The 24644-nt window shown below is 33.2% G+C and overlaps 1 protein-coding gene across 2 annotated transcripts in view; it reads left to right on the top strand.

Moving 5' to 3' along the window:
* The first annotated feature begins 10108 nt into the window (after positions 1–10108).
* SmydA-1 (SET and MYND domain containing, arthropod-specific, member 1) overlaps positions 10109–24644 on the top strand; it is a 33848-nt gene continuing 19312 nt past the window's right edge. Inside the window, exon 1 of one of the 2 annotated variants that reach the window (XR_013003811.1) lies at positions 10109–10246. Coding sequence is in view for 1 of the 2 variants with exons in the window: in XM_076393831.1 (XP_076249946.1) it covers positions 23573–23713 (141 nt within the window). In the remaining variant the exon portion in view is untranslated. Of the gene's footprint in view, positions 10247–23337; positions 23714–24644 lie in introns of those variants that run through there. The other variant, XM_076393831.1, reaches the window with a different exon arrangement.

Raw genomic sequence — 24644 nt, 5'->3', positions numbered from 1 at the left:
GCGTTACCGCGTCGAAAGAATAATGTTGGTTTGGTAGCGATCCAATCATCTAAAAATTCCTTCATCATATTCACACAATGCGAGATCCAATCCATGCAGCATCGATCGATATTGAGCATGGCAGAAATTCTAGAGCTGGGCCATGTGACAAACCAACTGATACTGGCAATTATGTCAGCGTCATAACGCAGATGGATCACAAATGTCATAGGAAATTAATAAACAATATTTATGATTTCATTGTAACAAATTATCGTCATTTTAAGCGTAAACTTTCACGCATAATTTATGATAGATTTTATGATAGTTTTTTGGGTAAAATGTAACAATTATGAAAGAAATTGATAGAATTTTAAACACAGTCTTCACACAATGAAACACGACTTTGCATACAGCCTTCAGAATGAAAACAAATCACAATCCTGACACAACATACACAGTCTACATACATAGACAATTTAAATACTCGGCCAAAGGAGCGCCCAATTGGTGCCACTATGACAGTGCGAAGGTTGTAGTTTAAGTTTTATATTAAATAAAGTCATTGTAACTTTGCCAGTTTTTCTTTTATAATCGGAAAAAAAACACGCAATACGAACTGCAGTGTTTTCATTCACAACTCTTGAAAGTTGTGGCCGAGTCTTGTTATGCAAGAGGATGACTTTGTGTCTATTTTTCGTTATGACTGGACTTTCTTTGTAATAACACGTTATTCAATTTATTGAATTAACGTCGGTCGACATTTGCTGTAACAGTTTACTATATTAGCAACTCGTGAAACACTGATTATAACATATATATTTTATAGCCATTAATACTCCGCATCGATGTCGGTGCGGATGGCTCTCCTGGACTTACCCATGACTTCTTACCCTTAAAATCGCCGTAGTAGAAACACTTATCATCACCAGTTATAATGCGCATGGCAGAAATTCTAGAGCTGGGCCATGTGACAAACCAACTGATACTGGCAATTATGTCAGCGTCATAACGCAGATGGATCACAAATGTCATAGGAAATTAATAAACAATATTTATGATTTCATTGTAACAAATTATCGTCATTTTAAGCGTAAACTCTCACGCATAATTTATGATAGATTTTATGATAGTTTTTTGGGTAAAATGTAACAATTATGAAAGAAATTGATAGAATTTTAAACACAGTCTTCACACAATGAAACACGACTTTGCATACAGCCTTCAGAATGAAAACAAATCACAATCCTGACACAACATACACAGTCTACATACATAGACAATTTAAATACTCGGCCAAAGGAGCGCCCAATTGGTGCCACTATGACAGTGCGAAGGTTGTAGTTTAAGTTTTATATTAAATAAAGTCATTGTAACTTTGCCAGTTTTTCTTTTATAATCGGAAAAAAAACACGCAATACGAACTGCAGTGTTTTCATTCACAACTCTTGAAAGTTGTGGCCGAGTCTTGTTATGCAAGAGGATGACTTTGTGTCTATTTTTCGTTATGACTGGACTTTCTTTGTAATAACACGTTATTCAATTTATTGAATTAACGTCGGTCGACATTTGCTGTAACAGTTTACTATATTAGCAACTCGTGAAACACTGATTATAACATATATATTTTATAGCCATTAATACTCCGCATCGATGTCGGTGCGGATGGCTCTCCTGGACTTACCCATGACTTCTTACCCTTAAAATCGCCGTAGTAGAAACACTTATCATCACCAGTTATAATGCGCCATAGACAACTTTCTTTTTGTTCAAAATTGTTTTAGTCAATTCGTACGATAGTGAATTCCCTCCTTGTAGAGTCTTCTTTCTCATTCCATCTAAATGTCTGAAAATACTTGATTCATCAGTTGTTGAGCCGTCTGATAGTTTTCTGAGAGTTTGAGATGGGTTTTCGTCCAATACATTTTGAAATTCATTATCTTTGAACATTCACCTCCGGTCCGTTTTTTGTGATTCATATTAAAATCAACGCTTTTAAATCATTCAAACAAAAACCAACAATAGACAAACCCAAATAATCCGATATGACCCAAAGTGTCTGATTAATTTAGGCAGCTGATTTAAATTAAACAACAAAAATTTTTTTAATCGTTCCATTATTAGCGTCTGTGTGTACTGAATACCTCAACAATATTGCATTAAAAACTGCTATTTTATATATAGAAATGTCGTAACCAAAGATCCTAAGATTTAGACAAAATTTAATTGAGGTAGTAAGTATATAATTATTTTTTTAGTATTTGGATTAATATGTCTTAGCATTATCACAATTCGATAATTATCGATTATTTTCTATACTACATTATTGTATACTTCGAACTGAAAGGGAATTATAAAACTCACCAACTTGATCAATACAGCATTTAGACTAAAACATGTCCCAGACATTTGCAAGATGGCGGAAATTATAATGATCCCAAAATCTGGGAAGTCAGCAAACGAAATAAAAGCCTATAGACCTATATCACTGCTACCAGTAATATCTAAGGTTTTTGAAAAACTTCTGTTGAAAAGAATAAAACCGAACATAGAGAGAAAAAACCTAATAATAAAAACCAACACACCAGTTTGGGTTTATTAACAAGCACTCAAAAATTGACCAGGTCTACAGAATAACAGATCTTATTAAAAAAGCCTACGAAAGTAAAAAAGTATGCTCAGCTATATTTTTAGATGTAGCACAAGCTTTCGATAAGGTTTGGCATGAAGGTTTTATTCATAAACTATAGAAAATGCTACCAAAACAACACACCGAACTATTAAAATCATACATTACAATCAGAATGTTTAGAGCGAAACAAAAAGAAGCTTATCACTACATAGTATAAAACAAAGTCGCCTTTTCTGTCCCTATATCCCTATGTGCGCTTAAATCTTTAAAACTACGCAACGGATTTTGATGCGGTTTTTTTCAATAGATAGAGTGATTCAAGAGGAAGGTTTATATGTATAATACATGCATAATATACTAAGGCAACATTACTAATTTTAGAGGTTTCTAACGTGATGTCGTAAATTAACCTATTTTTTAGACTTATTTAGCAATTAGCAAAAACGCTGCCTAACCCTACGAGTTAGATCAAATTAATGTACTATAGTATTGTACACCATAAAAAGGTCTACAAAAAAGTCCGCGATGGTATATGTTTATCTTTTAGGGATAACCCACATTAACCATTTTTATTGTTTACTTTTTACGTGAGAAAATGGCTTATTTACGAAGCGATTTTAAGCAATACGGCATTAATCCTTATCGAATTAAGTACCTTAAATACAGTGTGCAATTAATATAGATCAATATGGTTCCTTACAGCATGTAAATTAAACAAGTATTTTCGGAGATATTACAAATTTAAAATTTGCGTTTAAAAATGTGTAATGTAATAAAAATTGTATGAATTTAGATATTCCAAAGATAGCAGGAAATCTTCATAGTAAGTATAGGGGAAGAGGAATTGTTTTACTCCAAATTTAATGCGTGCAGGCCAAGGGCAGTAATGAATGAACCAAAAATACTGGATCGATTTTAATCATGTTTTCATTGAGTGACATAGGCATATATATTTTATGCCCGTGCAAAGTCGGAGCGGGCCGCTATGTTTTTATATACAACGTTCATATTTTTTCTGTAGTGTATTTAATTTAGTATCAGCATTGCACCCGTGCGAAGCCGGGGCGGGTCGCTAGTTCTACAATAAAATAATCTAAGGCAGGTGTACCACAAGGAAGTGTACTGAGACCAATGCTTTATCTACTCTACACTTGTGATATACCACAAACGGAAAATATTAGGATGGCTACATTTGCTGATGATACTGCGATATAGCTGTCGGAGACAATAGTGAAGAAGCCTCACGGCAATTACAACAGGCAAGTAACAATATAAATAATTGGACACAAGCTTGGAAAATAAGAATTAATGAAAGTAAATCTGTACATGTGCAGTTCACCTATAAACAGACCGTACAAGCACCCATAACATTAAATAATACTATCATTCCATACAGCAACAACGCATATAACATATAAACATATAAAGAAGAAAAGAAAAGAACTGGAATTGAAATATAGGAAAATGTACTGGTTATTTGGAAGAGAATCACAATTATCAGTATATAATAAATTGCTATTATATAAGTAAATATTGAAACCTATATGGACATACGGAGTTCAATTATGGGGATGTTCTGCAAAGAGTAACATAAATAAAATACAAAATTTTTCAGAACAAAATCCTGAGAGGTATTGTGGGTGCACTCAAATACTATAAGACTGATTATTTACATCGAGACCTTCAGATACCCACTGTCAGTCAAGAAATCAAGAGAATTGCAAGGGGGCATGAGGAAAGGCTCCATTCTCATACAAATATTGAAATATTGCAACTTTTGGGTACCACCAGAACAGGACACAGACTCAAAAGAATCAAACCAACTGCTCTTGTGTAGTGTTGTGTAGTGAGGTGCATATATTAAAAAAATTCAGCAGTGACATGTATAAACATTATTTTACCAGAGACTGAGATAGGGCCGATGGGTCCTCCTAGTTATATACCTAGATTTAAGTTATCATACATAGTAGTTATCATAAATTGTAGGTTAGACGGAAACGACTAGTAACAATATATTAATTAAATAAGAATAAAATAAATCTCCTAGAACGTCAACAATCTGCCCGCGGGCAATAAGTATTATTATATAATTTCAATTATATAAACTATCTTGACATGTAGTAGATCATTCCAGTAAGTCATCTACTGTATAAGTTATAATCTAAATCTTATTCTAGATACTATTCTAACTCATTTTAAAGTCTCTCCTAACTTATTCTAAAAAATATTCTAGCTTATTCTAGAGATTATTAAATCTCACTCTATGTGTCTATTAATCAGTTCGCACGGCAGTTTGCGTTTGAGCGTACGCACTTCACCGTCATCGCCAACATTTAACTGTTTGGCGAGTGCATTGCATGCACTAATAATCTTTGAGAGTTCTTCACACTAACACTCCGAATTACACTTGCTATGGTTTCTATGGGGATATCACGCTGAATCAGTTTATCGGACACGTAATATGGGGCATCGACGATGACTCACAACACTTTATTCTAGAATCTCTGGAAGATATCTATGTTAGATTTGCTAGTGGTACCCCACAGTTCAATATCATAGGTCAACATGGGCTTAAGTATTGACTTATACAGCAAAACCTTTTATCTAATGATAATTTTGATTTACAATTCAGACACTAAAAGTACTAAGTTATATAAATATAATTAATTTTTCACATTTCATCACATTGTGGTGCCTTTTAAAACTCCAGAAATTTGTCTTCATCAGTTTTGCTGTTAATTTTTTCACTATATTTTTGTTAATGTTCAAGGTACTACTTTTTTCTGAATATTCACTTTCAATATCAACTTTACAATAATCAAACAACCGTAGATAGCGGCATATGCGCGCACGATACATTTAATTTCCTAGTTGTTAGTTCTAATAGATGACGTTGCTAACATTAGTGCTGATTATAACCTAAAATGTTTTAATCTTTGAAACAATGTTTTAAGAGATTTAGATAATAAAGAGGAGCTAGTTTATAGTAATTATTAATTAAAGACTCAAATCAAAGTCTATATTTTATGATATTCCATGTATAATATTTGTAAGTAGATCAACTTCTGTTTTTCTGGTTGAGTGCTACCAAGAAAGAAAAATGATTTTATTTGATCTAAAGATCTAAGGGTGTTTTGTTTATCCTTCTTTTAAAAAGGATAAAACGATATAACCTGACTGTTCAATGCAGTTATTTTGTATATAATATTTCTCTACATAAAATACACGCATTTACTGAAAATGCCATTTCGACTACATTGCTTTCTAGGTGAAAAAGGTTTTCTGTGGCATGTTGGGACTTGTGATGAAAAGTGTATCTACTACGACAATCCTAAGCATAAAAACATAGGTTAGTCTAGAAGAGTATGTATATCATGTATGTCAATACCGAAGCAGAATATTTATGACAATAAAATCTTGATGTACACATGGTGAGATGAACAGGGTGTGGTGTATTATATGTCGCTAAAACAGAATAACACTGTTACTGCAGGTGTCTACTGGCGCCAGTTGAACAAATTGAAAGATATATTGTTGCAAAAAGACCAAGAATAGCAAGTAACTGCAAGGTGGTAGCAACTGGAGTTCTGTCGTACTCAGTGCCAAACCCACATCGTCCTTTCGAAGCGCTAGGAAGATGATAAAAATGTATAGAAAATGGGGGCAAATATTTTAATTAATAATATATCGACCTATCTATCTCATAAAGTTTAAAGTAGAAAAAGTACATGCAAGCACCTAATATATTGTAAAATTGCATGATATTTTGTTTAACTTAATTAATAAATGCAAATATTATAAGGTTAGATTTTATCTCTGGTATATATTTTATTCACTATTATTTAACTAATTTTGCTATTGTTACATTGACCATTGTTATAAATTCTAAAATATAGATTTTACTATTTGATTATCTGGTATATAGTTAGTATACACAAAATATATGTAATATAAACTCTAATAACAATCTACGAAGAAGTGTAATGAAAAATTAGTTTTATGGGTTATGAGCTTTTCAATTTTAGTATAAAAAATATTATATAATTTCATTAAAGTTTTGAGATTCCTAATTTTGATGGCAAAAGACAATTTTTGGAAAGGAAATATTTTTATTAGATACCACAAACTTGGAACGCTTTAATTAATTATTTTATTCTTGATTCGGTAGTTAACTTTCCTTACGAAAATTCAAAAATATTTTTTCCAACCAGGGTTTATCTGGATTAGAGCTACTGTTTAACGTGGGCTCCCAACCACGGTCCTCGGCATTAAGCCTACCGACTGGCGAGTGACCAACTTAGAAATCATCCGGTCTTACCCAGCCTGGTCACAGCCGTAATTTTCCTTGTCGGATTTTGCACTTTTGCCTAGGATAATCAAAAATATTAAACAAACAATCACAAACATAAACTTCTTGAAGTTGAAAAATTCTGGAGAACTTTAATAGCCAATTAGTTCAATTTACTTATAAGTAATTCAATTAGCTTTAATTGCTGTTCAACTTGCGGATTATCGCTTATTATAATTTTACCTATGAATCCATAGCTTGACAATAGAATGATGGTAGGTTATTGCACTAATGGTCGACACTTTGAAAGAAAAATTATTTAATGTATTAAACATTACTTAATTGAGTCAATTTATTTAGTTATGGCTTATTTTATAAATGTATTGTTATCATAATGTAGACATTATTGACAATAGAAGTAAAAAAAATCGGTCTGTGTGAAACAATAAAATAATTATACTTTCAGCTGTGAATATTTGATATGCCCGTCGGGTAACAAATATTAGTATACAATTTCTGTGTGCTTAAAAGGTGATGTAAGACGATCTAATGTGGGCATAAGTGAGTCATGCTCAACTATAATTGAATTAAATTAATATTTTGTCAAAGGCATAATGATGACTTGAGGTCTTCTACAGAAAATTGAATGCTGACCCGTATTTTAGAACAAATATATTCTTAATTCGTTTTTAATTCGTGAAAAAGAACGATACAATTTGCTAATTAAATTGTTTGTTTGATGTACGTTCATACAAAAAGTGTGTTATTTAAATGTAATGGTTGTTATCCGCAAACAACAATTAACAGCGCTGGCGTATTGGTAACGCGGGTAAGCGAGCAGAACGCCCACCTCATTTCATCAAGAACGAGAAGGATGTTTACAATTATAAAAGAGAAAGTAATAAAGTCTTTTAAGATCATCTCCGAATTTATCATTCAACAAGTGATGGGTATTAATATATTACTTAGAAAAGATATATATAAGTTATAAGGGATTTTATACACAAGAACCACTAATTTACTTAAAAAACTGTTTTATTTAAGAGGAGACCTGTTGAACAGCGGTACAAAACGACACTGGCGATTTAAATCTATTCGAACATAAAACCAAACTGCCTATGTCTAGACATCTCACTCATCATCACCATTCATTCACACAAGCACCCTGCCTCGTCTTCGAATAATCGTAGTCAGGCCCGTCAACAGGCCCTGATACTTGTATAACACCTACCTGTTAAAGAAACGACGACAAGGATGGATGTAGTTGCTGACCCATCTGGACATCTGACAGTTGTAAAATTATTTATATTATTGTATTTTCGAGTATCACCTGTGCCTTCGACTCTATCTTTACCTTTGAAGATCTTCAAAATGACACTGTTTCTACTCAAATTTCTATGGTATCTATCTATTGCTTTACAATTTTTGGTAATTTCAGGTTAAAATAGTCTACGGCTAAGAAATTGTGCTACTATTATTTAAAGCTTGAATTTATCTTAATTGAAATAGTTTATTGATTTAGTGATCTTACAGCTTAAGCTGCTATAATTTTGTCCGAGTTCCGGTCCGATTCTGATTCAACTAAAAACTGTTTGGAGTAACTGTAGAACGATTACTAATCCTACCAACAGATTGTGGTTAAATGAACCAATTCAAAAGAGCTTGATAATTTCAATGGAATCCTACCCGCGTCAGTTATGAAATGTGAAAGGGCTTAAAAACAAAAGCTTTTATTCTACCTTAAAACTGATTTGATTGTACCGAAAGAAGAGGTAAATTGTTGAACGAAGATACAAAATGACATGAATATTTAAATCAATTCTAATGTAAACCTTGTTCCTTTGAATAGGCAGTCCATAAAGAGGGTCATATCAGTTGTGCGATATACCATACGTAACAGGGCAATTGAAAAGTCCCCGGCCTGACACATAGATGGAGCTACTAGAATTATATCTATATGTTTCTTAGTTAGCCCTAATTCTCAAAAGATGCGTGTATAAATTTGACAGCTGCCGGATCATGTGTTCGTGAATTTGTGAAAATAATGGATAAAAAGGAATTTCGCGTGTTGATAAAATATTGCTTTTTGAAGGCAAAAACTTGGCTTGATGCCGAGTTTCTGGACACTGTTCCAGGAAAATCAACCATCAAGGATTGGTGTGCTAAGTTTAGACGTGGTGAAATGAGCACCGAAGGCGGTGAACGCAGTGGACTCAAAAGAGGTTGTTACCAACGAAAACATTTAAATAATTCACAAAATGATTTTGAATGACCGTAAATTGGAGCTGAAGGAAATAGCAGACACTCTAAAGATCTCAATTGAATGTGTACATCATATCATTCACGAATATTTGTATATGAGAAAGCTCTGTGCAAAGTTGGTGCCATGCGAGCTCACTTTTGACCAAAAGCAAAGACGAGTTGATGAATCGGAGCAGTGTTTGAAGATGACTAAGCGTAAAACAACCCGAGTTTTTGAATCAATAAAGGAAACATGGCTCCATCATTTCACTCCGAAGTCCAATCGACAGTCATCCGGGTGGACTGCACACGATGAACCCGCTCCAAAGCGTGGGAAAACGCAACAGTCGGCTGGCAATAATTTTCATTGACTACCTTGAAAAAGGACCATCAACAGCGACTATTACATACCGTTAGTGGACCGTTTGAAGAACGAAATCGCCGAAAAACGACCACATTTGAAGAAAAAGAAAGTGCTGCTTCACCAAGACAATGCACCGTGTCATAATTGGACTTCGAATTGCTTCCTCATCAACCAGATCTGGCCACCAGCGACTGTTTCCTGTTCTGAGATTTCAAAAGAATGCTGGCTGCGAAGAAATTTTCGTCGAATGAGGCCTATTTTGAAGCAAAGGACAAATCGTACTACAAAAATGGTATCGAAAAGTTGGAAGGTCACTATAATCAGTGTATCACCATGTGAAGGGAATTATGTTGAATAAAAAAAATAATTTTGCCAAAAAAAAATTGTTCTACTATGGTAGGCCGGGGACTTTTCAATTGACTTGTTGTATTCCAATCATATTCCTTAAATAAAAGGTTAAGTTAAACTGTGAAAAACTCAAGTGGTTTAAGTGATTACAAATAGATAAATAAACAAATAAAATCTATATACCTGATAAAATATTGTTTAACGTCTTTTTTAAATAATGTCTCATTATAAACATCGGAATGATACGGTTGGTTATGTTCAGTTGATTTGATTACATTTTACGTGACATCAGACGATCTCGGGTATTTAATTAGTTAAAACCGTACAGCTGGTTTGGTTTTTTATGTTGTGTTGTGTGAGAACAGACAATATGACGCATCAGATTAACTTTAAGGTTAGTATTCGTATTTTGTGTTAATTTTGGTGTTATTGGAACAATGTACTGAATTGAATTAACAATGTACATTTTAAAGATATATTCGTAATATATGTGTATTTATGGCGGTTTTTAGTTCATTAACAATGTGTAAGTACGATGTTACATTAAATTAATAATTATTAGTGCTATAGTTCAATTTGTATTAATTATTTTAAGAAAACAAAACTAATAATAACTAATAAATTTAGGTGAACATATAATTTACATATTTGTATATTCTATTGGTTTTATTTTACGGAAAAAATATTATAATTTTTGAGGAAATTGTGGTAAAATTATTGTATGATATCATTTTATATTATTCATTGTTTATTGAATTATTTTGTATGTTACGATTAACTTAATAAATTAATTTTTGTGAATAAAAAACTTCCTTCGCCATTTTATCAAGAATATATAAGCTGTCAAAGTAATACTTTTGATGTAACAATTTATATATGGATAGGTTCATTATTATTTATATGACAATAGATATTGAGTTAATTAATTCACATTTATAATAGATACTATATAGATGTAACTTATACTATATAGAATTAGAACCACCGATATATTTCACAAAAATTTAGATGTTGCAGATAATGGGAGCGATTTTCTAAGATATTATTAAATTCCAATAGTTTGCGGTTGAGCCTTTGGAAACCGTAGACTCCGAAGTGCTAACTTGCTTCCAAATACTGGTAGGTTTCGTTAAAGGGTATTTTTTTTAACTAAAGAAATTTCAAAACCTAAATTCCAATAGTTCACGGCTGAGCAAACACCTGAATTATATATTTATCTAGACAATTTATATATAGGGTTAATTGTTTTAGAAAATAATTATTTATTTTCATATTTAGTGCCAAATTGATCGTTTATTTGATGAAATAAAACTACGAAGGAAGGAATCCTCCATAATAGATCCTATAAATCCTTGGTTTCATATGAACATAAACGATCTCTAAAGTAATTATTAAGTAATATGTTATATGTTAATACGTAATAATATGTTTATAAGAGTTTCGGCTATTTCTAGTTATCCGTTTCCTAGTTTTCGAGTGTTCGAGTCATATAACAAACAAACGGGGAGCTTAGAGACTTAGGGAGAAATTAGACGCGCAAGAGTCAATAAAAAGTTGAAGCACTCGTCGATAATTTAGAACAAACCAAAAAAATTAAGGTTACAAATCAGGAAGGTTACGATCAACAAGCACGAAAATCTTCCTATTAAATTTGTTACACCAAAAACAAGTCATAACAGTTCAAATAGAGCACTCGGCTATAATTTATTGACCGTATAAGTGCAGGAAAATTGATCAAGAAAAGCTCATCAACTTGATTAATGTGGTATTCCAACTAAAACATGGTGATTGGAAAATGGCTGGAGTCATTATGATTAAAATGCATGGAAAATCACCAAATAAAGTAAAATCTTGTCGACTAATTTCACTGTTACCAAAATGTCAAAAACTCTCCTTAAAAAGGTTAGCCAATATAGATAGAAGAAATATGATACCTGCACATCATTTTGGTTTCACAGAATCACATACATTATAGAAAAAGCTTACGAAGAGAAACAAGTTTGCTCAACTATATTCTTGGACGTAGCGTAACATAAATAAAACTTAAATATAGTATGGCATTATTAAGCTCTTAAATTCGTATATCTCAGTCATGGTGTTCTGTCACACGAAACATATAATATAAATAATTGGACCTAAACATGAATAATAGAGGGAGTAAATCGGTGCATACTTACAACCAAACTATTCATATACCAATAAATATGAATAATAATAATGAACATAACAACGCAAAGTATCATGGCAGGAATCTTAATGTAAAATGTCGATGAACGGAGCAAAAGTAAAAGAAAATAACTTGTTTAAATAAGTTATATATGTATAAGCAAGTACTAAAACCTATGTAGATTTATGGAATTCAGTTATAGAGATGTTCTGGGAGAATTTTTTGTCAATTAATCTCTTAGAACGTCAACAATCTGCCCGTGGGCAGTAAGTGTTATTGTATAATCTCCGTTATATAATATAACCATCCTAACATGTAGAAGATCACTTCAGTAAGTGATCTGTTGTACAACTTATAATCTAAATATTATTCTAGATACTATTCTAACTTATTTTAAAGTCTATCCTAATTTATTCTAAAGACTATTCTAGATATTATTAAATCTCACTCTATGTTTCTATTAATCAGTTCGTATGGTAGTTTGCGTTTGAGCCTACGCATTTCATTGTTATCGCGCACATTTAACTGTTTGGTGAGTGCATTGGGATGCCTTTCAGAGTACTTCGCACTAGCACTTCGAATCACACTCGTGATGGGTTCTAAGATGATATCGCATTGAATCATTTGTGATTGAATCAGCGAGCGATTTGAATCAGTTTGTTGGACACTGAATATGGGGCATCGACGATGACTCGCAACACTTTATTCTGGAAGCTCTGAAGGATATCTATGTTAGATTTGCTAGTAGTAACCCACAGTTCAATACCATAGGTCCAAATGGGCCTAAGTATTGACTTATAGAGCAAAACCTTGTTATCTAATAATAATTTAGATTCACGCCCAATCAGCCAATACATTTGGTTTAGTTTAAGCACAAGCTGTTTGCGTTTTGTCACTAGATGTTTTTTTCATGTCAAACGTCGATCAAAATGCATTCCTAGATATTTAACGTTGTCTGATTGCGGAAGTCCATGATTATTAAATTTTACTGAGGGACATGTTCTTCTACAAGGAGTGAATGTCATATGGGTAGATTTAGTCTTATTTGCTTTGATACGCCATGTTTTCGACCACAATTCGACTTTGTTAAGATGAAGGTGAAGGTTTTTTGTGGCTTATATTGGATCCTCGTGTGATGATAAAACCGCTGTATCGTCAGCATATGTTGCAACAGTAGTGTTTCTTGAGGTCGGTAGATTAGCTGTATACATAAGATATAACAATGGGCCAAGAACACTGCCCTGCGGAACACGTGAATATATTGGGTGTAGGTCAGTGTATTCACCACCCATTTTGGCAATAAAATGTTTATCTGTGAGGTATGATTTCAGCAGTTGAAAGTGCATATGGGGCAAAAGCTTTTTCAATTTAACGTGCAGTCCAGTGTGCCACATCTCGTCGATGTCGAAGTTTTTATCGTTTAAGTTTTTGATAATTTGGTTGACTAGTCTATGTGTTTGTTTTGTTATTTCGTGATTATTACGGAAGCCAAATTGATGGTCTGGAATAATATTTATCTCCTCTGCAATTATTTTGAGTTTCTTAATGTATAGTTTTTCGAAAAGTCTAGTGATGACAGCTAACAGGCTTATAGGACGATAAGACGAGATGTCTTCCGATTCTTTGCCCAGGTTTAAGAATCATAATGATTTGAGCCACTTTCCAAGTGCTACGAAAATAATTAAGTCTTAGGACGACATTAAATATGAGTGTTATTAAGTTGATGCACTTTCTGGGAGAAATTATATCAACGTGATAGAAGTATTTCATAACAAGTCCTCAGAGGAAGCACCCAGATAGCATAGGAACAGTTACTTATACCGAAATCTTCGGACTCCAATGGATTTACGTAATTTTATTCTATAAGAGACTAAGTAAAGGCTAATGATTCCTCTTGGATAAGTACTTAGTCTTAAGTCACTGTAGAGATAAATTGTAACTTGTACATAATTGAAACGACTAGCTATAATATATTAATAAATTAAAAAAGTTATAACATATTTCTGCACAGTGAAGGCTATAATCGGATCGGGACACAAGGTCCATGAAAAGTAAGGTGGATTTATATGCAACATATTGTATCATTTTAATGAAGCAATTTAATTAGCATTAATTTGTTGTATTTGACATAATCAAATAAAGTGTTAGGGAATTTTTATTGCCGTATTTTAGTGTCGAGAAATTGTATATCAGTTATACACTTTCGAACATATAATTAATATGTAAAATAAATGTTATTGATGTTTCATCTCCTAATGTTTAAAATTAATTTACATAGCTTTAATACTAGCGTAATTAAGAGCGAGCGTTTTGGAAAGAATTTAGAAAATTAGAAGAGGGCTTAACACCTCTATTTCCCTCTATTTTATTTTTCAACACCCTTATTTCCCACGGTTATTAATTTATTTAATTTTATACTATTTCTATTCAGTTGTTCCAATCCGGTTAACTGAATCACTTTCAAGTAGAATAGTGTAATAATCTTGTGGTCTTAACGGAATAATTCTAGTGAATGAGCCTGCATTGAAGTACGTAGGGATTGGAGCACATTTTGCCGTCCGGTCACTGACCAAACTTTCACCATTCGTTCAATTACCAGGTACCCACCTATAGCGTGGCAGATGTGCAAGTCATTAGCATACTGATTTTTTTTTCTGTGTAAATTGGCTATGTGGCATATGAAATAGCTATAGGGACACAGTTTATAATCTTATGCCAATACTCGAGCTCAGCGCCTGGATATATGATAAATATATGATAATGATAAAGCTTCTCTAATACGAGACATTTGGACAATGTTGAATAATAATTTAGTAAAACATTTTAAGCCAGCAGAATACTTGACAATTGACGAGCAACTTTATCCATACCGAGGCCGAACTAGATTCACTCAGTATATTCTGTCAAAGCTAGCTAAATATGGAATTAAAGTATGGTGGATATGTGATGCTGAAAATTTGTATCCACCTACTGGGCAGCTTTACACTGGAAAATCGAAAGATGGTCGTGAGAAGAACGTTGGTGAAAGAGTTGTCAAAGACTTGGTGGCACCGTATAGAGGATCCGGTATTAACATTATAATGGATAATTTCTTCACTACTCTTCCACTGGAAAAATTTTTACAATCTTAGAACTTGACAATTGTTGGCACCTTGAAGAAAAATAAAGCATACATTCCACCAGCAATGGCTGTATCAAAATCGCGAGAAGAATTATCCACTGTGTTTGGATTTCATGAAAAAGTTACCCTATGTAGTTATGTGCCAAAAAAAACAAGGTAGTGATTATGCTATCATTAATGCATTATGAAGCTAAAATTAGTGATAGTGCAAGGAAAAAACCCGAAATTATTGAGTTTTATAACTGGTTAAAGCTGGAGTAGACACGATGGATAAAATGCTTGGTAGATATACTACAAAAAGATCAACTCAAAGGTGGCCTCTATCATTTTTTTACAACATTCTCGATATTGCCTGCCTTGCATCATATATTCTGTATTATGAGAATAATAAAATGATTGTTAAAAATCGTATGAACGACGATTATTTTATCGGCAATTGGGCAGAGAGCTATGTACTCCATTCGTTGAAAGTCGTTCGAATAATGCACAAATTAATGGAAAGGTAATGTTCATCAAACCGTTTACAGTTTCATGTTGTAAATCAAGCAATAAATTCTCTAAGGCTTCTAGTTTGAGAAAGTAGAATCTATTGGAAGGGCAAATTTGATAAAAGCATCTATGAGGGAAGAAATATTATACATAATTTTGTGGATTTACTGATAGGAACTAAGAACTCAGGTTAGATCTGCCCCAGGAAAATCAACCATCAAGGATTGGTATTCTAAGTTTAGACGGGATCAAATGAGCGTAGAAGACGGTGAACGCAGTGGTCGCCCAAAAGAAGTTGTTACCGGCGAAAACATAAAAAAAATCCACAAGATGATTTTGAATGACCATAAATTGAAACTGAATAAAATAACAGAGACTCTCAGAAGTATCAACTCAAGTGTACATCATATTTTTTTTTTTTTTTTTTTTTATATAATTATATACATTGTTACTAGTCGTTGCCGACTAACCTACAATTTGTCCTTATAATAGCTTAAATCTAGGTATATATCTAATAGGACTCATCAGTCCTACATAGTCTCTAACATAATAATAATTGTTTTAACACTTTGAGTTTTTTCTAATGCACCTCACTGCACTACACTACAACACACTACACAAGTTCAAATGGTTTGGTCCTTTTGAGTCTGCGTCCGGTTTTGGTGTTGTCCAAGAGTTGTAATACTTCGAAATTAACATGAGAGTGAAGTCTCTCCTCATGTCTCTTTGCAATTCTTTTAATTTCTTGATTGACAGTCGGTATCTGAAGATCTCGATGTAAATAAATGGTCCGGTAATATCTGGGTGCACCTACGATGCTTCTTAGGACTTTGTTCTGGAAAACTTGTATTAGATTTATGTTGCTTTTTGCGGAACATCCCCATAATTGTATTCCGTATGTCCATATAGGTTTTAATATTTGTTTATATAGAAGTAATTTATTATGTATAGTTAATTGAGATTTTCTTCCAATTAGCCAATACATTTTTCTATATTTTAACTCAAGTTCTTTTCTTTTCTTTTTGACATGTTCCTTCCACCGTAGTTTTGCATCAAGTGTCATTCCGAGATACTTAGCATTATTGCTGTATGGTATGACAGTGTGGTTTATGGTCAATGGTGTAAGCGCGGCCTGTTTATAGGTGAATTGAACATGCACAGATTTGTTTTGGTTAATTTGTATTTTCCAGATTTGGGTCCATTTATTTATAGCGTCAGTAGCCTGTTGTAGTTTTCGGGTTGCTTCTTCGCTATTGTTTCCGACAGCAAGAATAGCAGTATCATCAGCAAATGTAGCCATTGTAATGTTTTCGATTTGTGGTATATCACATGTATACAGTAGGTACAGAATTGGCCCCAGTACACTTCCTTGTGGTACACCTGCTTTAGCTTCTTTTATTGTAGAGTAAGCTTCCTCTTGTTTCACTCTAAACATTCTGGCTGTGATGTAAGATTTTAATAGTTCGGTGTGTTGCTTCGGTAATATTTTCTGTAGCTTATGGACGAGGCCTTTGTGCCATACCTTGTCGAAAGCTTGTGCTACATCTAAGAATACAGCTGAGCATACTTTATTATCTTCATAGGCTTTTTCAATAACATCTGTTATTCTATGCACTTGATCAATCGTTGAATGTTTGGTAATAAACCCAAACTGGTGTGTTGGTATTAGGTTTTTTCTCTCTATAATTGGTTTTAATCTTTTCAAGAGGAGCTTTTCAAATACCTTAGCTATCATCGGTAACAGTGAGATAGGTCGATAAGCTTTTATATCATTTGGTGATTTTCCAGGTTTTGGAACCATTATTATTTCAGCCATTTTCCAAACGTCTGGGACATATTTCAGTCGAAATGCTGCATTGATTAAGTTAGTGAGCTTTATAATACCCTTTCTTGGCAGATTGTGCAGCAATTGCCCTGTTATTAAATCATAGCCTGGTGATTTATTTGGCTTGATGTTAGTTTTAATAACGTTGGTGACTTCTTTCGGAGTTGTTAATTGAATTGTCGAATTTTCGCCGTCTATGTCCGGTAAAGTATGTTCAATTTCACTTTCGTTTGGTTTGAAAGTTTTCTCTAAATGGTCAGCGAATGCTTCTGCTTTCTCCAGGTTGCTGCGTGCCCAACTTCCATGCATGTTTCTTATCGGAGGACTATGTAGACAGGATCGTTTTAGGTATTTAGTGGCTTTCCAGAGCGAGTAGTCTGTGTTCTTGTCATCTGTTAAATTTCGTAGATAGTTATTTATGGAATTGTTTTTAATTTCCAAAATTTCCCTCTTCAACCTTTGTGTTATGTTGTTTAAGATATTCTTATTTTCAGGTGTTCTATTTTGCTGCCATTTTTTCCGTAGTTTTCGTTTTTCAGCTACCATTTCCTTGATTTCTTTCGGGTAATTTATTCCTTTGGTTGAAGTTTTAATTTCTGGAGTGTTATTCCAAGCAGCCTGTTGGATGTCTGCAACGAATTTTTCGGTTTCATAATTTAATTGGTCTTCTGTCTTAAGGGGAACATTTAGTTGAATTCGATTGTTTATTTCTTCAACAAATCCTTCCCAGTCTGTCCTCTTGTTGGTTAATGTTGGATTTTGTTGTTTTCTTATAATGTTTTCACTCAGCGTCAAAATCACAGGTGTGTGATCTGAACTTAAGTCAAAATTTTCTTCAACTTCCATGTAGTTAGTGGTTATGTTTCTAGCTATAAAGAAGTCTAACAGGTCTGGAGTTTTCTCTGGATCGGTAGGCCAATAAGTTGGTTTTCCTGTCGACATGTAACTGCACCCTAGCTCAGCAGCTGCTTTATGTAATTCATTACCTTTAGTTGTCGTCATTCTAGATCCCCATCTTGTATTTTTAGCATTGAAATCACCACCGATTATAAATTTTTCTCCTAGGTTGTTTAGAACATTCAAGTAATTTTCTTTTTTTTGGTTGTATCTTGGAGGGCTATATATGGAAGCTAATGTAACCCTGTATTTGCTAGATATAACAGTTACTGCCGTTACCTGATTTTCTGCTAAACTGAGTCCGGGTTCTTGATGATGGCATATATTATTTTTTATTATTATTGCACTTCCTCCTCTTGCTGTGTTAGCTGGATGAATGGTGTGGTAAAAGTAATATCCTCTAAATTTAATAAAGGATTCCTTTGTCAAATGGGTTTCAGATATTAAGCAAATATCTATTTTTTGCAATTCTAGGAATACTTGTAGGTCAGCGTGATGTTTCTGAATCCCATTAGCATTCCAAATTGCGATGCGGATGTCTTTACTTGCCATTTTTAGTTCTTGAGGCCACCGCCCTATTGTTTTCGAGTTTAAGTAATCTTTCAGAAAACGATTCAATAATCTTTTCCTGGTTGTCCAGCTTTGCTATAAGTTTCAATAGCAGTTCGTTGGTTGTAACGTCTTCTTTTTTTGTTTCTTTTTGAGCGGTTTGGTTTATGCTTTGAGCATAGGTCATTTCATCGTTGATTTCGTTGTACATTTTTGGTTGTTTATTTTGAGTCACTGTTTTTTGCTCTTTAGCCTGACTGATTTTATTTCTTCTCTCTTGGAATGTTTTCGCAACTACGCATCCTCTGTAGCTTGCTGGATGCGCTTCATTGCAATTCGCACATTTCGCTTTTGTTCCTTTGGGTTTTTTGCATTCTCCCGTGATGTGTTTTCCTGAGCATTTTACACACCTTGGTTCCCTTTTACAGAATTTTTGTGTGTGTCCATGTAATTGGCATCTCTTGCACTGTGGCACAAGATTTGCCTTTCTAAGAGGTTCTATTTTTACTTCGACTCCTAGAATTTGTTTAATTTCATAAATTGCTTTTATGTCCGTGTTATGTTGGAATGATAACATAAACAGTGGTAAAGGCTTCTTCTGGACAACTATTTCTCCATTGTTATTTTTATTTCGTTCTTTTTTCAGGATATTTGTGACGTCAGTACATTTAAGTCCATTTTTTATTAACTCTTCCACTATTTTAGTAGTTTTAGCTGTCGGTGGAAGCCCTCTTGCCATTACTTTAATGTCTCTGGTTTGCTTATCTTCATACGAGTGCCATTGTAATTTTAGGAATTCCAAGCACTCAGCAATTTTCGTAAAAGTTTTACGACATTCGGCGTTTAATTTGATTTGTCCATTGTTTAATGTTGTTGCTCTAAATAGTATATTATTTGTTTTCATTGTTTCATATAGCAAGTCAAAGTCTGTGACATTACTTACTATAATTGGAGGTGGTCTCGGCACTTTTATTTCTTTATTCAATTCTTGTGCTTTAATGGTTTTTGGTTGTTGTGGTGAAGCTTCAGGTGTGTAGTTTGCTTTTCGTTTCTTATTTCTTTTAACTGTTATCCAGCCTACTTCTTTTTGCAATTCTTCCTCGTCTGTTTCATAGTTTACAGGCAATTTGTTTTCAGTGCACTGGTTCACTACGGGAATGCTAGTTGGATTGTATGTGTTTTGGTTTTTTATTAGGAGTTGTAGTGCATCTAATTGTTTTTGCATATTTGTTAGTGCAATTTCCAGATTCCGTCGGGCTGTTTTTTCGTTAATATACGCATTATAGAGAGCTTGCTCATTTTGCGTTCTCTTATGGTTTTCTTGACAAAAGATTTGATTCTGTTGTGCCAGATAAGCTTCACCTGACGTTGAGGATTGTGTTTCCATCTCATTTAGTCTCTGGTTCTCTCTATTAATCATTTTTATTTAATGAATAGTTTAATTCACGTTTTTACAAAAATTTCAGTACCGGTATTTGTTTCAGAACCGTTATAACGCCGCATTTGTGGTACAGATGATGCACCTCCGACCCTTAACAGCCCCCAAAATTTTACCTTTGTTACTTTATTGCAGTGACCATCGTTTTAAACACATTTTCACTAAACATTTAACGCGCAGTTTTAACACTGTTATTGTCGTCACGGTTTTTACTTATTTTTAAAATCGCATTTGTGGCACAGGTAGTACACTTTCAAATTTATTACACTGACCGTCGCTCCAAACACGTCTTTACTCTACGAAGGTCGAACGACAACTAAGTGTACATCATATAATTCACGAATATTTGGTAATGCATGATGTCATCGGCAATATGGAAGAATTGCAAACATTGGTATGCATTTACGTGTAAAGGTGAATCGGCCTAAATTTGCTGCGCATCCGGAAAAGTTTCACTGCCATTATATGCCACCAGAACTAGTGGAAACAGTATTAGCTGGTGCCACATCTAAATTGAAATTGATTTTCGTAAAATTAGTAAATTCAATTCTTGCTTACAAGTGACATCATTTGAGGCAATAAAAATCGTTCAGTATCAGGATGATGGTAACTTTGGTGACGTTTCTGCAAAATCATAGCCAATTATTTCAGTTGTTCAATATCGTTTCCAATAGACTACAAAACGTTATTATCATTAAGCTAAAATACCATATGGAGAGAACTTAGATACCATATTGATACAATGTACCAACTGTTATAGAAGAGGTAGTTGTTCTGACTGGCGACCCATTGAAGCGTCAGAATATACGTATAGAACGCAGAGATAACATGGTGTAGTTGAGAGAAGACTATCATCGTTCTTACGATGCTTTGCAATATTTATTCATGTTTTGGAAAGGATGAAATGGATATCATATAGATAATAAACAAATAAATCCAGTGAAATTGTTGTTCAGGCGTATAAATTAAGAAGAAATTTAACGTGACGCATTGTGAATACATTTTGGGTGCAAATATTGAAATTGAGTTATTATGATACAATAATTTGAATAAAGTGAAGCTTGATTTTGAGGTCCATATATATTTGCGATATATTTATCATATACTGGTAGTCCACATTATATGCAAGAATATTTCCAGGACGCTATGGGTTTTGTGATGCGCGTCTCGATCAAATTCAAACCAAATTAGAATAAAATTAAAATGTTGTTGCAACCAAAATTACAAACAAAAACGAAAAGACAAACAAAAATTAAAATCGTTGAAAAACTTAATTACACATCATTCTGTGGGAAATGACGTTTGAACGGGACAAGGTTTATCGGGTCTGCTAGTAAAAATTATAAAAAGCATATTAAACACATTAACACGTGGGCTGTAAAATCCCGTTCGTGTTTCTTTGTTAACAATTGGCTTTATTCATCAAAGAAATCTAAATCAAGAGTCACACAATCATCCCTAAATATAAATAAACAAAATATGCCTATCACCAGTTACTGACGATCGTTTTGATTCCGCAGTGAAGTGATTGATCCATGTTTCATCCATTGTCATATATTGATGAAAAATTACGGTTTGTCACTTTTAAACATGGCCAAACATTGCTCATAATCATCAACACGTTCTTGTTTTTAGTCAACAGTGAGCAAATGCGGCACCCACTCTGAACAGAGCTTATTTATAGTCAAATGCTAATGCAACATAAAACCGACACGTTTTTTGATATATTTACGTTATGTTACCTAACTCACAAAACTTCACATTTCCATTATTCAAAACGATTTTGTGGATTTTTTATGTTTTCTGGTATTACCACTTCATTTTGACGTCCACTGCGTTCTGCATCATCGGTGTCTCTAGGACCACGTTTGAAGTCAGCAAACCAACGTTTTATTATAATTTCTGACGGAGTCCTTATAACACTTTTTAAGCCATTGCCTCACTTGAAGGGTATTTTTCTCCATTAAGAAGCAGTGTGAAATTATATCACGAAATTGTTTTTGATCCATTATTTTGAAAATAACAAAAGTAGTGTTCTTTTCGGCTCATGTGTTATAAAATTGGTAGTTATATTTAATTTAAGGTTTAATTATTTATAATTTGGATCTAAGAAAGACACCACACAGCAGTTTTTATTTGAAACACAATAACATGCATTATATTACAACAAATGTTAAAGCTTGTGTTGCGTTTTCAACATCATGTGACAGCACAATGCTTTCAAGTTTTGTTCGTCAACTTATTTAGCTATATGAGCTAGATTCTCAAACCCTACAATGAGAATAAGATATGACAATGATTCCATATTTGAAACCAATTTATGCGAGCGGACTACAAGTTTGGACCAATATTTTACTTACTCTATACCAGTGGTATCTTAAGCGCAAAGGAGTAATAAGGGCCACATTTGCTGATGGCACTCGCTACAAGTAAGGTCATAACTACGAAGTGTGTACATGTAAGAATTTCACATACAAAAAATATATATTACCTGCTTTAGTTTTAGAGTAAATAATTAATCATAAACAACAGAGCAAAAAATTGGGCATGACACTGGAAGTCATGTTAATTTAGTATAGGAATAAGAAACAAAGGCCTAAGTGAGATTGCAGGAACATATAAACGTCGGAGTACTACAACTATTTGAAAACTGAGAACCTACCGGGAAAATGAAGAGTTAAAAATCCTTAGAATAAGTATAGTATAAGTTATATTATGGTTTGAATTCGTTATGATAATAACGTTTGAACAAAACGTCTGTGTGGTCTGTTCGTAAACAATATAAAAAACATATTAATCACATTGTTATATTGGCAGTTAAGTTTAATGTTTAAATAGTATTTAAAGGAGATATTGGATAACGAATTCAACTAATTTATTAAAAATATTTATTGGCCTCTATAAAAATAACCGCGTGAGCAAAAACAGTAGATATACATATACAGATAATGGTTCATTAGCATATCGTACCGTTGTAATTCTACTTATTATTTTATTTTGTTTTCGAGGTGATCTTATTCACACAAACGTGCACGTGATGAAAGTTGAACCGTAGTGCAGCAAATCGGCTTATAGTTTCATTTAACTCATTCAATTCCCCATCTCCTGCTACTATCGAGGACATGAACATATTTTTAGACGGGCTAAATTGAGTTGAGGCAATCGACGCGGATACGGTTCGGTGCAATTTTTTGGTTATCTTAAACGTGTTCGTGTTAGAAAATTAGGATAATAATGACGGACGATACAAAATGTGTGGTGTGTAATAATTCGGCGAATCAAAAATGCAGTGGCTGTCATTTGGTGTATTATTGCTCTAGAGAGCATCAAAAATCAGACTGGAAAACTCATAAAAAGATTTGTAAACCCTACAAGGTAAAATAGCTGTTTTAATATGTATTTCTGAGAGTTTATATAGCTTTAAGCAACGCTAATATTTTTAATAATTAGTTTTGTATATAATTTTATAATATTTTGATATAGTACGTAATAATACAGGCTAGTTGTCTATTGGTTAGGTATCAAAATACACTTCCAGTAACAAAAATACAATTTTAGAATACTGATAGGCAATACTTTTCCATTTTTTAGAAGAAACAGTCAGTAATACACAAGTCCAGCAATTTTGACTAATATTCTGAAGAAGGTACAGGAGCAATATTTTGATTTATGTATCCCATACAATCACATATAATTTGTTTTTTTTTTGTGTTTTTGATAGTTGAGTTGGATGGTAGTAAACATATTAGCATTTATTTTAATTAACCTGGTTGCTTAAATTGAAAAACTGACATAAATAATATACACGCGTAATATTTAGCTATTCAAACTTAATGGTCCAACTCAATCAAATTTAGCTTATTCAAATCACATTAGAAGAGGTAGGAAATACTGGAAATGGAAATATCATACTCTGATATTTTTTAAATATTAAAAAGGCTTTTAAGAGAAAAATTTGTATATTATATATTAAATAAAATATTTTCTATCATTTTCCACAAATTTTTACCACATCTTCTGTAACATTTCAATACCATTTCAAAAGAACAATGTTGGTGAGTACGGTAGGTGCGTCAGAACTTCCCATTTGGACAGCTACTGTGTGTTCTTCACAACTTTCAAAGCATCGCCTGTTGCTCACTATTACTGGTCTATTTTGCAATAATGTCATTCAGCATGTTCAAATGATCGGTATATATCTGCTCTAATATTATCGTTCTTCTTTAACAGATCGTAATATATTATTATTTTCTGATTCCACTATATGCTGTGCTATGACTTTATGAACATGAACTTTATGAACTTC

This window comes from Rhynchophorus ferrugineus, unplaced genomic scaffold, assembly GCF_030347505.1.
Source record: "Rhynchophorus ferrugineus isolate W39M unplaced genomic scaffold, kcgeb_rfMv2 rfM1, whole genome shotgun sequence".
Lineage (NCBI taxonomy): Eukaryota > Metazoa > Arthropoda > Insecta > Coleoptera > Curculionidae > Rhynchophorus > Rhynchophorus ferrugineus.
Note: the sequence above shows the minus strand (reverse complement) of the source record. Positions and strands in the feature narration are given on the sequence as shown.